At 52.7% G+C, this 13732-nt stretch overlaps 1 protein-coding gene across 2 annotated transcripts in view; it reads right to left on the minus strand.

Moving 5' to 3' along the window:
* The window catches only part of SHC2 (SHC adaptor protein 2), a 33673-nt gene extending 20293 nt beyond the window's left edge, over nt 1-13380 (minus strand). For both annotated transcript variants that reach the window (XM_070374225.1, XM_070374224.1), the window contains exon 1: nt 12895-13380. In XM_070374225.1, the coding sequence (XP_070230326.1) occupies nt 12895-13359 (465 nt within the window). In that variant the 5' untranslated portion in view covers nt 13360-13380. The remainder of the gene's footprint in view (nt 1-12894) is intronic.
* Nucleotides 13381-13732: the final 352 nt, after the last annotated feature.

The following is a 13732-nucleotide window of genomic DNA, read 5'->3' on the forward strand; positions in this document are numbered from 1 at the left end:
ATATTTTCTTAGTGTAATATGTCCTAAATAATGCATGAGATGTGCTTAGGCCATTATCTGTGCTTATGAGAACTTTACATTTAACCGGGCAGCTTGCATTTTTGCTAAACTAAATAAACCATGGTGCTGGGAATGAAAGAGCTTACAGTTGTAAAAGGAAACAAAATTTTAATATATTTATACGCAAATATCTCTACAATATGGCATTAAGCGACAGGAGCAATGTGGCTATTAGAGCTCAGTGAGTGCCTTTTGTGTGGACAAGGGGGCCAGGAAAGAGCGCACAAGTGTAAAAACAGCCACCAGCTCCTGCCCTCCCCCATCCAGGTCCTGAGCTGGCCTAGACGGAAGCAGAGGCTGGAAAGGCACCTGTCGCTTGCTCCCCCACTGCTTCTGGGGCCCCGCAACCCTGTCAGGCTGGCCTGCCTGGTGACGAGACAAGGTGGCCCCAGCTGACATGGAGCCCGTTCTGAGGGGGTGTCAGTGCAGCAGGGCCCCAGTGTGAGGGGTCTAACCACCACCCCCCAACTAGTGTGCAGCCCACCCTGGCTCTGCAGCTGAAATGTGGCTGAAATCCTCCCGTGCCCCAGCCCCTCCTTGGATGAAGTGGGGACACAACTCAGCTGTGCAGGAGAGGAGATGGGCTAGGGGTCCTATCCTGGAGGACGGAGAGCAGACCACAAGGGCACAGAAAGTGAGGAGGAGGCTAAGGGAGCATCAGGCAGTGATGACATTGGTAAGTCACTTGTCACATGCAGGCCTGATCGAAGCTCACTTCACCTGAACCCCTGTGATACAGTGACAAACCACCCCCCGGAGACAGAGCCCCAAGGACATGAGGCAACCTGCTCAGTCACTACTTATAGGCTGCAAGGGCACAAAATGAGCCCACATTCTGGGCTCCAGGATCACCTGCAGTGTCACCCAGAGTGTCACCTGGTGTGTTACACAGAGTGTCACCTGCAGTGTCACCTGGAGTATTACACAGAGTGTCACCAGCCACGCAGGCAGTTTTGTTGTTCAGTCAGTAAGTTGTGTCTGACTCTTTGCAACCCCACGGACTGCAGCACTCCAGGCTTCCTTATCCTTCACCATCTCCCAGAGTTTGCTCAAACTCATGTCCATCGAGTCGGTGATGCCATCCAACTGTCTCATCCTCTGTCATCCCCTTCTCCTCCTGCCTTCAATCTTTCTCAGCATCAGGGTCTTTTCCAGTGAGCTGGCTCTTCGCTTCAGGAGGCCAAAGTATTGGAGCTTCAGCATCAGTCCTTCCAATGAATATTGAGGATTGATTTCCTTTAGGATGGATTGGTTTGATCTCCTTTCAGTCCAAAGACATAACTGATGCTTTTGAATTATGGTGCTGGGAGGAAGTGGTGAGGCTGCAGCAGACTACACTCTTGGGGCCAGACCCCTTGGAATCCAGGGCTCCTGCCTGAAATGCCCCAATTTGTAAATGATGACAAGAAATTTTTATTCTTAGGACTTCCCTGATGGTCCAGTGGGTAAGAATCCGCCTGCCAGTGCGGAAGATGCAGGTTCCATCCCCGGTCCAGGAAGATCCCACATGACAGGGAGTAACTAAGCCAGAGAGCCACAACTGCTGAGACCGCACTCCAGAGCCCATGCTCTGCATCAAGAGAAGCCACTGCAATGAGAAGCCTATGGACCGCAACCAGCAAGTAGCCTCCTCTCACCGCAACTAGAGAAAGCTCACGTGCAGCAACAAAGACCCAGCACAGCCATAAATATTTTTTTTTAAGTTTAAAGAACTTTTTTTATTTTCTTCTTTATCTCTTTTTAAAGAAATCCTTATTTTTAAATAGAAGAGAGAAAAAGAAGGCAGAGGTCAAATTCAGCCTTGAGGCTGCCAGGTGGCATGACCTCTGATCCAGAATCCCACACTCGTGGGAGGCCAGCTGTGGAACATGGACAGCGACCCACAGGAGGGCTTGCCCACGCCCCCACCCCCAGAACCTGTGAGCAGAGCCTTAGTGGAACAGGATCTCTGCAGATACAGCCAGGCTCAGGACGTCAAGATGAGACAGTCCTGGATTCAGGACTGGTCCTTAACCCAGTGATCGACGTCCTTACAGGAGGATGGCAGAGGGAGGGTGGCCTGAGACACAGATGTGGGGGGATAGGGCTGGGGCCTGCGGCCCCCAGAAACTTGGAGAGAGGTTCTGCCCAGAGCTCCAGAAGGAAGCAGCCCGCCAGCACCTTGACTTTGGACCTCCAGAACCAGGAGAGAAAACATTCCTGTGGTTTTCATTGCCCAGTTTGTGGTCATTTGTTACAGTTGCCCCAGGAGGCCGACAGAGAAAGTCTGGAGGCAGACCAACCTTCCCCTCTGCAAATGTAGAAGTGGAGGGAACCCAGAGCCCACCCAAGGATGTAAGGGGAGAAATCAAGTTAAACTGGGAAAACTGAGGCCCAGAGAGGGGAAGGGACCTAGGCAAGCTCACACAACAAAGCAGGGCAGACACAGTACAAGCACCCAGCTTGCCACTCTGCCCAAAAGACCCTCCATGGCTCATGGTGCCATCAGCCCCACACCATTATTACTCAGTGTCTTCCTTCTAAATAAACTTCATTTGTAAACAGAACTGAGTTTATTTCTAAAGGCCACTGTAGGAAACCACCCCAAAGTCTTTACACGGGTGAAGGGATAAGTAAAATGTCACCTCCCAGGATACTGGAATATTACTCAGCCCTGAAAAGGAGGGAAGCCCTGACACTCGCTACCACGTGGATGGACCCTGAGAGCATAGTGCTGAGTGAGAGAAGTAGACACAGAAGGACACGCAGGGTGTGATTCCACTGATGGGAAACGTCCAGAACAGGCAGATCCACAGACACAGAGAGTGGGTTCCTGGTGGTCAGGGGAAGGGATGAGGGTGACTGTTGATGGGGCTTCTTTTGGGGTGCTGGAATGTTCTGGAACTAGATTCTAATGAGTGTTTCACAAATCTACGAGTGTACCAAGAACCTCTGAATTGTACAGCTTGAATGAGTGAGTTTTATGATACTAAAATATGTTTTTTTAAATATGCATGAGGAAACAAAAGGAGAAAGAAGAAAGAAAAGGAAATGTGCATGAGGTAAAAAGGAAACTGCATATTGTTACCATAAACCTCGGGTTTGATGCCTAGCAGTGCTTCCTAATAACCATTAAAATAAACATATAATTATCAAAATGAAAAGACCCATTCAGGATGAATTGCCCATTTTTGCTAAGCAAGTTAGTGGAAGTTCGTTGGGCTCCAGGCCATTTGCAGAGTCTCAGAGTCTCCCCGCTCCTAGAGCAGGTTGAAGGACAGAAAAACTGGACTCTGGTGAGAGGGGCTGGAGGGATGCCAGCAAGGGAGCCCCAGGACTGTGCACAGGACCACCTTGCAAACTTGAGCACATCTATGTTATTCTTCCATTTGAAGTCTGTCCCCAGGAAAGTACATCCCTGTGTGCGTGTGTGCATGCTCAGTAGGTCAGTCATGTCCAACTCTTTGTGACCCCACGGATTGTAGCCCGCCAGGCTCCTCTGTCCATGAAATTTCCCAGGGGAGAATATTGGAGTGGGTTGCCATGCCCTCCTCCAGGGGAATCTTCCCCTCCCAGAGATTAAATCCGAGTCTCCTGCATCTCCTGCATTGGCAAGTGGGTTATTTACCACTTGCGCCACCTGGGAAGCCCACAGGTATGTGTTAATTTTAACAGAAACAAATGAGGTCTTTACCAGGGAGAAACGTCCCCTAACTTAGTGTGTTAGTCTCCGGGGGCAGCCGAGTGGAGCACCGCACCCTGGGGGGCTCAGAACAGCAAGAGGTCTGGCATCTCCCAGTCGGGGGGATCTGGTATCCAATGTCCAGGGGAGGCCCCAGGGGAGGGTCCCTCCTGCCTTCTCTAGCTTCTGGCAGCAGCTGGCCTGGTCTCACAGACATGTCTCTCTGGTCTCATCCTCTGTGGTCACACAGCCCTTCTCTATGTGTCTGTGTCCAATTGTCCCTCCTCTTATAAGGACCCCTGTCACAGAAGGTCCTGGGCCTCTCCTGACCTAGAACGACCTCCTCTTGACCTGATTACATCTGCAAAGACCCCATTTCCCAATGAAGTCATATTCTGGGGCCCGGCGGACATGAACCTGGGGACGCCATCCTCGCCCGTACACCAAGCGATCCCGTTCCCAGCAGCTGCATCGGTGACAGAGTGCGCCTCCAAGCCCCCTGATGAAAAGGCACAAGCTGAGCTGGCCCACGAGCATCATGAGCCCCATTGAGGGCCGACACAAACTGAGGGGCAGCCTGCAACATAGCTGGGGTGTGCTCCAAAAGCTGGGGAGCCCCTGGCGTTGAGCACTGGGACACCCTGCACTCACACTCATTGTGGGTCCCCACAGAGCATCCTGTCTCATGTCTGTGAAAAGCCCTTTCCAGTCACCGCTCCAACCTAACTCCTTTTTACACAGAACTCGAAGCATTTAGGGCATTTTTGTTTGTTTACTTTTCTACTGTGGGCAAAATATCAGTTCAGTTCAGTTCAGTCACTCTGTCGTGTCTGACTCTTTGCGACCCCATGAATCGCAGCACACCAGGCCTCCCTGTCCATCACCAACTCCCGGAGTTCACTCAGACTCACGTCCATCGACTTAGTGATGCCATCCAGCCATCTAATCCTCTGTCGTCCCCTATTCCTCCTGCCCCCAATCTTTCCCAGCATCAGGGTCTTTTCCAATGAGTCAACTCTTCACATGAGGTGGCCAAAGTACTGGAGTTTCAGCTTTAGCATCATTCCTTCCAAAGAAATCCCAGGGCTGATCTCCTTCAGAATGGACTGGTTGGATCTCCTTCAGAATGGACTGGTTGGATCTCCTTGCAGTCCAAGGGACTCTCAAGAGTCTTCTCCAACACCACAGTTCAAAGGCATCAATTCTTCGGAGCTCAGCTTTCTTCACAGTCCAACTCTCACATCCATACATGACCACAGGAAAAACCATAGCCTTGACTAGACGGACCTTTGTTGGCAAAGTAATGTCTCTGCTTTTGAATATGCTATCTAGGTTGGTCATAACTTTCCTTCCAAGGAGTAAGCGTTTTTTAATTTCATGGCTGCAGTCACCATCTGCAGTGATTTTGGAGCCCAAAAAAATAAAGTCTGACACTGTTTCCACTGTTTCCCCATCTATTTCCCATGAAGCGATGGGGCCGGATGCCATGATCTTTGTTTTCTGAATATTGAGCTTTAAGCCAACTTTTTCACTCTCCACTTTCACTTTCATCAAGAGGCTTTTTAATTCCTCTTCACTTTCTGCCATAAGGGTGGTGTCATCTGCATATCTGAGGTTATTGATATTTCTCCCGGCAATCTTGATTCCAGCTTGTGTTTCTTCCAGTCCAGCGTTTCTCATGATGTACTCTGCATATAAGTTAAATAAGCAGGGTGACAATATACAGCCTTGACATACTCTTTTCCCTATTTGGAACCAGTCTGTTGTTCCATGTCCAGTTCTAACTGTTGCTTCCTGACCTGCATACAGATTTCTCAAGAGGTAGGTCAGGTGGTCTGGTATTCCCATCTCTTTCAGAATTTTCCACAGTTTATTGTGATCCACACAGTCAAAGGCTTTGGCATAGTCAATAAAGCAAAAATAGATGTTTTTCTGGAACTCTCTTGCTTTTTCCATGATCCAGCGGATGTTGGCAATTTGATCTCTGGTTCCTCTGCCTTTTCTAAAACCAGCTTGAACATCAGGAAATTCACAACTCACGTATTGCTGAAGCCTGGCTTGGAGAATTTTGAGCATTACTTTGCTAGCGTGTGAGATGAGTGCAATTCTGCGGTAGTTTGAGCATTCTTTGGCATTGCCTTTCTTTGGAATTGGAATGAAAACGGACCTTTTCCAGTCCTGTGGCCACTGCTGAGTTTTCCAAATGTGCTGACATATTGAGTGCAGCACTTTCACAGCATCATCTTTCAGGATTTGAAATAGCTCAACTGGAATCCGTCACCTCCACTAGGTTTGTTCGTAATCATGCTTTCTAAGGCCCACTTGACTTCACATTCCAGGATGTCTGGCTCTAGGTCAGTGATCACACCATCGTGATTATCAGGGTTGTGAAGATCTTTTTCACGAAAAAGATAATATCTTTTTATATCTTTTTAATATCTTCTAAATAATAACTTAGAGTATATTTCAGTGTATAGGGTGTGGGCTTCTCTCCCCTTGACACACAGGGCACAGAACTGCCCTCACGCAACAGCTAGAGACTGATCCCAGGCATTACTCAGGCAGCTCCAGTGCCACTGCGGGCGACGTTATCTTCCACAACAGTGGACAACCCCAGGAGAGCCTGAATATCCGAAAGTGAAGCCTTGCTGTCCCTGTGTTTCTCCTTTTTATTGTTGTTTTATTACATCATGGTGGTTTGGGGGGAAATAAATCTGCAGGTAGATGTTATATTTATATTTGATGTTCATTTCAGTGTGTTTAATCATTCAGTTGTGTCCAACTCTTCGCAACCCCATGGACTGTAGCCCACCAGGCTCCTATGTCCATGGGATTTTTCAGTGCAAAATATAAGTAACATTAAATTTATCATTTTAATCATTTTTGAGTGCACAGCTTGATGGCATTAAGCACATTCACATTGTCGTGCAACCATCCCATCATCTCCAGAACTTTATCACCTTCCCAAACTGAAACTCTGACCCCATGAAACACTGACTCCCCGTCCCCTTCCCCAGTCCCTGGCCCCACCATCTGCTTCCTGTCTCTGTGGATCTGATGCCTCTAGAACTTCCTGTGAGTGGAACCAGACAGTGTGTGTCCTTCTGTGTCTGGCTTCTCTCACTGAGCATCACGTCCTCAAGGTTCATCCAGGTTGTAGCAGATGTCAGAACCTCCTTCCTTTTTAAGGCTGAGTAATATTCCACTGTGTGGATGGACCACGTGTATCTATTCATCCATCAATGAACACTTGGGTTGTTTCTATCTTTTGGCTGTTGTGAATCATGTTGTTATAACTATGGGTGTGCAAATATCTGTTTGAGTTCTTTCTCAAGTCTCATAACAGGAAAGTAGTTATTTTCTATCCTAGATGTACACACACACTCAACCTTACTCATGTATCCAGCCATACATGTTTAGGCCTCCTGCTTTTTGGGGTATTTACCAACCAATAGAATTTCTAGATCATGTAATAATTCTATGCTTAACTTTTTGATATAGTGCTTTTATTTTTATTTTTTGGCTTCACTGCATGGCTTGTGGGATCTTAGTTCCCTGACCAGAGACTGAACTTGGGCTCTGAGCAGAGTCCTAACCACTGGACCACCAGGAAATTCCCTTGGTATGGTTTTAATACACACTGAATTTAATGAAACTATCTCATATGCTGACAGAAGGCTTCATTTGCTGATATTCAGGCTCTCCTGGGGTTGTCCACTGTTGTGGAAGACCATATCGCCCGCAGTGACACTGGAGCTGCTGGAGTAATGCCTGGGATCAGTCTCTAGCTGTTGCGTGAGGGCAGTTCCGTGCCCTGTGTGTCAAGGGGAGAGAAGCCCACACCCTATACGTTGAAATATACTCTAAGTTATTATGAATTGCTGTCCCTCTGTTTCTCCTTTTTATTGTTGTTTTATTACATCATGGTGGTTTGGGGGGAAATAAATCTGCAGGTAGATGTTATATTTATATTTGATGTTCATTTCAGTGTGTTTAATCATTCAGTTGTGTCCAATTCTTTTCAACCGCATGGACTATAGCCCACCAGGCTCCTCTGTCCATGGGATTTTTCAGGCAAGGATACTGGAGTGGGTTGCCATTTCCTTCTCCAGGGGATCTTCCCAAACCAGCGATCAAACCCACATCTCCTGCATTGCAAGCAGGTTCTTTTACCACTTGAGCCATCAGGGAGGACGGAGGGTTAAAAACACTGATGATAAATGAGCTGTGGCTAATCTGACAGGATTGCAAGCAGTTGGCTTAAGCTGGTGGTTCTCAAACATGAGTGGGTGTCGGAATCACCTGGAAGTCTTGTAAAACACTGATCACCAGGCCCACCCCAGAGTTTCTGACTCTGCCTGAGAATGTGCATTTATAATAATTTCTCCGATGTCTGGGCACCCCACTCTGCTCAGCATTGGTTCAAGCCAATTTGGTGGCCCATCTCCCTTGCCATGAATGGAGTTTGACACTCCGGCAGGTGAGGTATGGAGAGAATGGAAGGAATGCTTTCTCTTCTCCCAGTGGACATGGTTGGATCTGCATATGATACCTGGTGCTGTGGCTGCTCTTTTGTGACCATGAAGACAGCTAAGCCAGCAAGCTGAAGATGGCAGTGTGAAAAGACAAAAGACCTGGGTCTGCAGGGATATGGTCAAGTCATTGAATTAATCCACCCTGCTGCTGCTGCTGCTAAGTCACTTCAGTCATGTCCAACTCTGTGCGACCCCAAGACGGCAGCCCACATGGCTCCCTCATCCCTGGGATTCTCCAGGCAAGAACACTGGAGTGGGTTGCCATTTCCTCCTCCAATGCATGAAAGTGAAAAGTGAAAGTGAAGTCGAGCAGTCGTGTCCAACTCTTAGCGACCCAATGGACTGCGCCCATCAGGCTCCTCCATCCATGGGATTTTCCAGGCAAGAATACTGGAGTGGGGTGCCATTGCCTTCTCCGTAATCCACCCTGGAGCCATCCTACTCCTTGCCTGCAAGGAATCAGCTGTATTTGCAGCTAAAACACCTGAGACAAGTTAACCTCCCACATTCTCAGTACACACCCACTTACAAAAACCTGCCTTCAGGAAACACCGGGTGGCCCAGAGGCAGCCAGTCTGGGGCCCTGAGGCAGTCGTCAGTCTCTCTGGGCCCCACTGAAAACTTTCTTTGAAAAGAACTCTGGAGAGGGCATGATGACAGCACCCCGAAGAGCAGAAAGGGCTTGTTGTTGGAATTTTCGTGAACATGTAAGAGTGCCACATGCCAGGCAACCACGTGACCTCAGCTTAAAATGGAGCAAAATTAAAGGTGAGTTCTTCAGCTGCACCTGCCCATTCAAGTATACGTGGCCACATGTGGCCACCAATGGGACAGCATGGAGCCGGAACATTCCACACTGTGGAGACCCTCTGGGCAGCACTGGTCGGTGCCAGTCGCACGGGCAGTTTAGGGAACATCACAGGACACAGTCTGGGGCTTTCCAGGAGAGGCGTCCTACTCACAGAAGGACCCAGCAGTCAGGAGGGGCCTCTCTTCTGCAGCGTGAGGGGGCAGAGGGTCTAATCTGGGACAGAAAAGGCGCACCAAGGCCAGACGCCTCTTGCCCAGGTGAGACAGGGGTGGGTCCTCCCTGCCTCCTCCAGCCTCTGGTGGAGCCACCCTCCTGCCTGCCCTGCCCCAGGGCTGCATGGCCGGTGCCTACCTCTCCCTCCTCCACACGTCTCCACGGGGCCTTCTCTCATGGCCACCAGTCTCTGGATCCAGGGTGACCCCATCCTACCTAACAACACCTGTGAAGACCCAGTTCCCAAGTGAGGTCGGGAATGAGAAGAACTCATGATGAGGTCACCGAGCTGGGAAATTAACCAGCCCCAGGCCCCAACCACCAGGGCCTCTGCTCCCACGAGAGGATCCACGTCCTTCTGGTTCTAAGCCACTCTGAGTTGTGCCTGTGGTGAGGCTGCTGATGGTGCCACAGCGGCCATGACCCTCACCAGGTTCCTTGACATGGCTGCGCCTCCAGGTCCTCACTTAGAAACTGAGTAGATAAACCTCAGGATGGGGGAGAATTCAACCGGGGGCTTGACTCCACACTCATGTCTAGACCAGATGCCCTGACGGCATCACTGCTCGCCGAGCCTCCGTTTTCTTGTTTTGACACAGGGACCGTTACAGGGTTTCGTGAGGGTTCTATGATATCAGCTAGGTGAGTCAGCTGCTGTTTTAGCTTCCTTTTGCTGCTATAACAAATTAACACAAATTTAACATAAATGTATCCCCTTAGAGTCCTGAAGGTCTGGAGTCCAGCTTGGATCTCACGGGGCTAAATCCCAGTGTGGTCAAGGCTGGTCCCTCCAGAGGCTCCCCGCTTTTCCAGCTTTTTTATACGGCCCCTCCCTCCATCCTCACAGCCAGCAGAGCAGCATCTCCTGTCTCTCTGCCTCTGAGCCTCCCCCCTCCCTCTTCTAGGGACCCTTTGATGATACTGGGCCCCCTGAGAATGCAGGGTCGTCCCTATCACAGGGCTTTAACTTAATCCCTCCTGCAAAGTCCCCTCTGCCCTGTGAGGTGACATGTCCACAGGTCCTGGGACCAGGACAGGGGTGTCTCCGAGGCTGCTGGTCTGGTACTCTGCCACTCAGGTGGCAGCAAGTTCGGGCTAGAGAGTGGCTTCCGTTCTGGGTCTGGTGCTGGATTCTCACGGGGTGACAACTCTGCCTCTCTGGGCCTTGGTGTCCCCAGCTTACATAAGTGGGGACAGCACATTCTCTCTGGAGGACCCGGGTCACCCCCGTCGGCCCCTGCATGATTTGGGGCACAGCTGCTCCTGCCTTGACCTCACACTTCTCTGTGAACCAACCTGGAGAGGACTCATGGCTCTCAGAACACCTCAGGGGTGTGGGTGCAGAGACTGAGGCTTCCAGGGGAACAGAGCTGGACAGTGGGGCTGAGTCAGACCCCCTGCCCATCCCCCCTTCGGGGCAGCCACACCAGGGCTCATCTCCAACACGGACGCTGTAGCCCCCTTCTCCCCACCCCCACACTGCCCTGCTCCAGGGCATCTCTGCTCCCTCAACAGTGCCCCAGCCTCCCCTGGCTCTCTCTGCTGCCCTGCCAGCCTCACCCCAGCCCACTTCCACAGGAAAGCTCCTTTCAGCACCAATGCTGCTCTGCAACCCTGCCTAGAACCATCCAAAGCCAAGCTAGCCCGCACAGCCCCCAAATCTTACTCCTATGCTCCTCTCTCTGCACCAGCCCCACCACATGGGTCTCCGGCCAGTCCCCAAACCTGCCAGCTGAGCCCCTGCCTCGGATTCTCTTTCCCCAGTTGTTTCATGCCTAGGGCCTCTGTGGTTTTAGGGCTCAGTCTTAATGTCATCTCTGAGGGGCACCCCATCCACCAGCCCTGCTAAGAGCAGCCAGCAGTCTCTGACATCACTTGATTGTAATTTCTGCACAGCACCTGCCAATATCTGCCACTTTCCTGTTTGTCTGTCTCTTGTTTATTTACCATCAGTCTCTCCCTCTAGAAACCTGAGCCCCGTTAAGAGCAGGGATCAGATGGGCCGCATTTCCTAGCATGCCATCAGCACCTGGCAGGCTCTGGCACGCATTATTAATAAGTGTCTGCAGCATCGATGGCAACGTCCAGACCACTGGAACAGTCCAAAAGCCTGCACCCCAACAACATGAGCATCTGAATTCTGAGCACTTCTAATCCCCACAGCCATGGCCCCCGAGGGCATGTAGTGCGAAGCCCAAGGCATTGCCGGGGAAACATCTCGCTACAAAATCAGTGTTGAATCCAGCGAAGCTGAGATTCAGCAAAAGAAGGGGCCGTGACCAAGTCAGAAGACTCCAGGAGCGAAGACCAGGTCCAGAATATGAGGCAGCCTAAGGCCCGCTGGCCGGTCCAAAGCTCTTCCTTTCTAACCCACTCCCAGGGAAGCTGCGGGCCTGCCTGGACCACACCTGGACATGCAGAAAGTCAAGGCCACTGCGAGCCGCCACCAACTGGGGACTTAAAACAACAGAAATGTAAGCCTGGCCCCACAGTTCTGGAGGCTGGAAGCCAGGGATCGAGGTGTGGTGGGGGCCCTGCTCCCTGAGGTAAGGGTACTTCCAGCCTCTTCCAGAGTCTGGCAGTGGTACGCGGCCACCGTGGATGTCCCTTGATTTGTGGACGCATCACTCCATTTCTCCCTTTGTTGTCACGGGGCCCCTCCCTGAGCGTTTGTGTCCGAATCTCCCTTTTCTTAGGAGGATACCAGAGATCGCATTAGAGCCGCGGTAATCCAGTGTGACGTCATCTTAACTCGATTATATCGACAAAGACTCCATTTCCACATAAAACCATATTCTCAGGCTCAGAAGGTCAGGAATCTGAGGAATACTAGTCAACCTAGTATGGGGTGGGTGGAGGGAGACTGTAAAAGAAGCGAAGACAAACCACCACACGCAAAGACACAGAACTCCAGGATCCTGGTCCCCACCCCAGACTGAAACGCTGTGAATATACATCGGATTCTGATGTGACAATGAACTGTGGGTGGGCGGAGTGGCCGGTAGCCTGGGGCGTGAGGAAGCATTTCACGGCGAGGCATCCCACGGGCCGCTCACCACTTCCTGATGGTTCATCAGAACTACCCACAGAGTCAGAGGTTCATATAAAACCAGAACAAATAAAGACCTGCTTCTCTGCAGCGCCTTCCGAGGCCCCGCGATCTCTCACTTGGAATCAGGGACCTAGCAGGGCTCGGCCCTTCTGCACCCCACGTTGCCCACGGTCTCCGACCCTCCTGTCTAGAGGGAGTTTTCAGTGGGGGATCTGGGTAGCCGGCCGCCCCCACCCGCGTCTTCGGTCCCCAGTCTCACCCAAGAAATGGGGGGCTACGCCTAACCTGCGCATGCGTGCCCCCCTCCCACCAGCCGCCCTCTCCCCGCCCCTCCCCACGTGACTCCGTGGGAACCTGGACCCCAGCGCCTCCTGGGTGGGGGTGGCCAGCAGAGCACGGCTTGGCAGTTGGGGTCTAGGGTGATGGGGAGAGGAGAGATGGACAGACACCTGACTTCCCGGGTCCAGAGTGTCCAAGAGAGAGAAGTGGGGGGTGGGAACCCCCATGTCCAGACGGAGGCTCGGGGGAGGACGCGGTCCCAGGGTCCCGCCGACGGACTCACCCTAACGACGTAGGAGACCCCGGGCCCCAGAACCCTGGAGTCCGGGTGTAGCCAACCGTGCGCTGGCTTGTGGATGAAGCTGCCTTTGCGGATCCACTCGTCAGCGGGGGCATCCGGGGGCCCGGTCGCCCCCCGCGCGCCCCGCGGTCCCCGCACCCCGGAGGCCCGGCAGCGGCTGAGCGCAGGCAGCGGGCAGGGCGCGGCGCAGCGCGGCTCGCAGGAGCCCAGGACCGCGGCCGCCAGCGCCGGGACGCCGGCCGGGCTGGCCGGCTCGGGCTCCGGGTCGGCGGCCCCCGCGCCCCCCGCCGCCCGCGCCGCCGCGGGGCCGCGGCTCAGGAAACCAGCGGGGGCCGCGAACTTCCACTGCGGCATGCGAGGCAGCAGCGCGCAGAAGGTGGTGGGCGCCTCCGGTTCCGGGGGTGCGGGGGGCGCGGGGGGCGCGCGCCCGCCCGGACCCTGCGTCATGGCCGCGGCCGCCGGACCGAGCCCGACCGGGCGCTGCGCCTGGTGCGGAGGAGGCCCTCCCGCTCCCGCGCGCTCGCTCCCCGCCCCCGGCCCGGTGATGTCATCCGTCCGGCCCAGCGCGCAGCCGCGGGGGGCTGCGCCCCTGGGACCACCGGCCCTCGGCGCCCCGGTGCCCGGCGGGGAGACGAGAAACTGAGGCCCGCCGAGGGCACGGGGCTGATTCGGGGTCTGCAAACAGGGAGGGAGCGAGGTTTCGAACCCAGCACCCGGGCGGTGACCCCTTACTTAGCACTCCACACGTCCCCCAAGTTCCTAGAAGGACGGAGGTGGGAGAAACAGAAATCTCCTTTCTTCCCTTTTCGAAAGGAGGAAA

This window comes from Bos mutus, chromosome 7 (assembly GCF_027580195.1).
Source record: "Bos mutus isolate GX-2022 chromosome 7, NWIPB_WYAK_1.1, whole genome shotgun sequence".
In the NCBI taxonomy this organism is placed as follows: Eukaryota; Metazoa; Chordata; class Mammalia; order Artiodactyla; family Bovidae; genus Bos; species Bos mutus.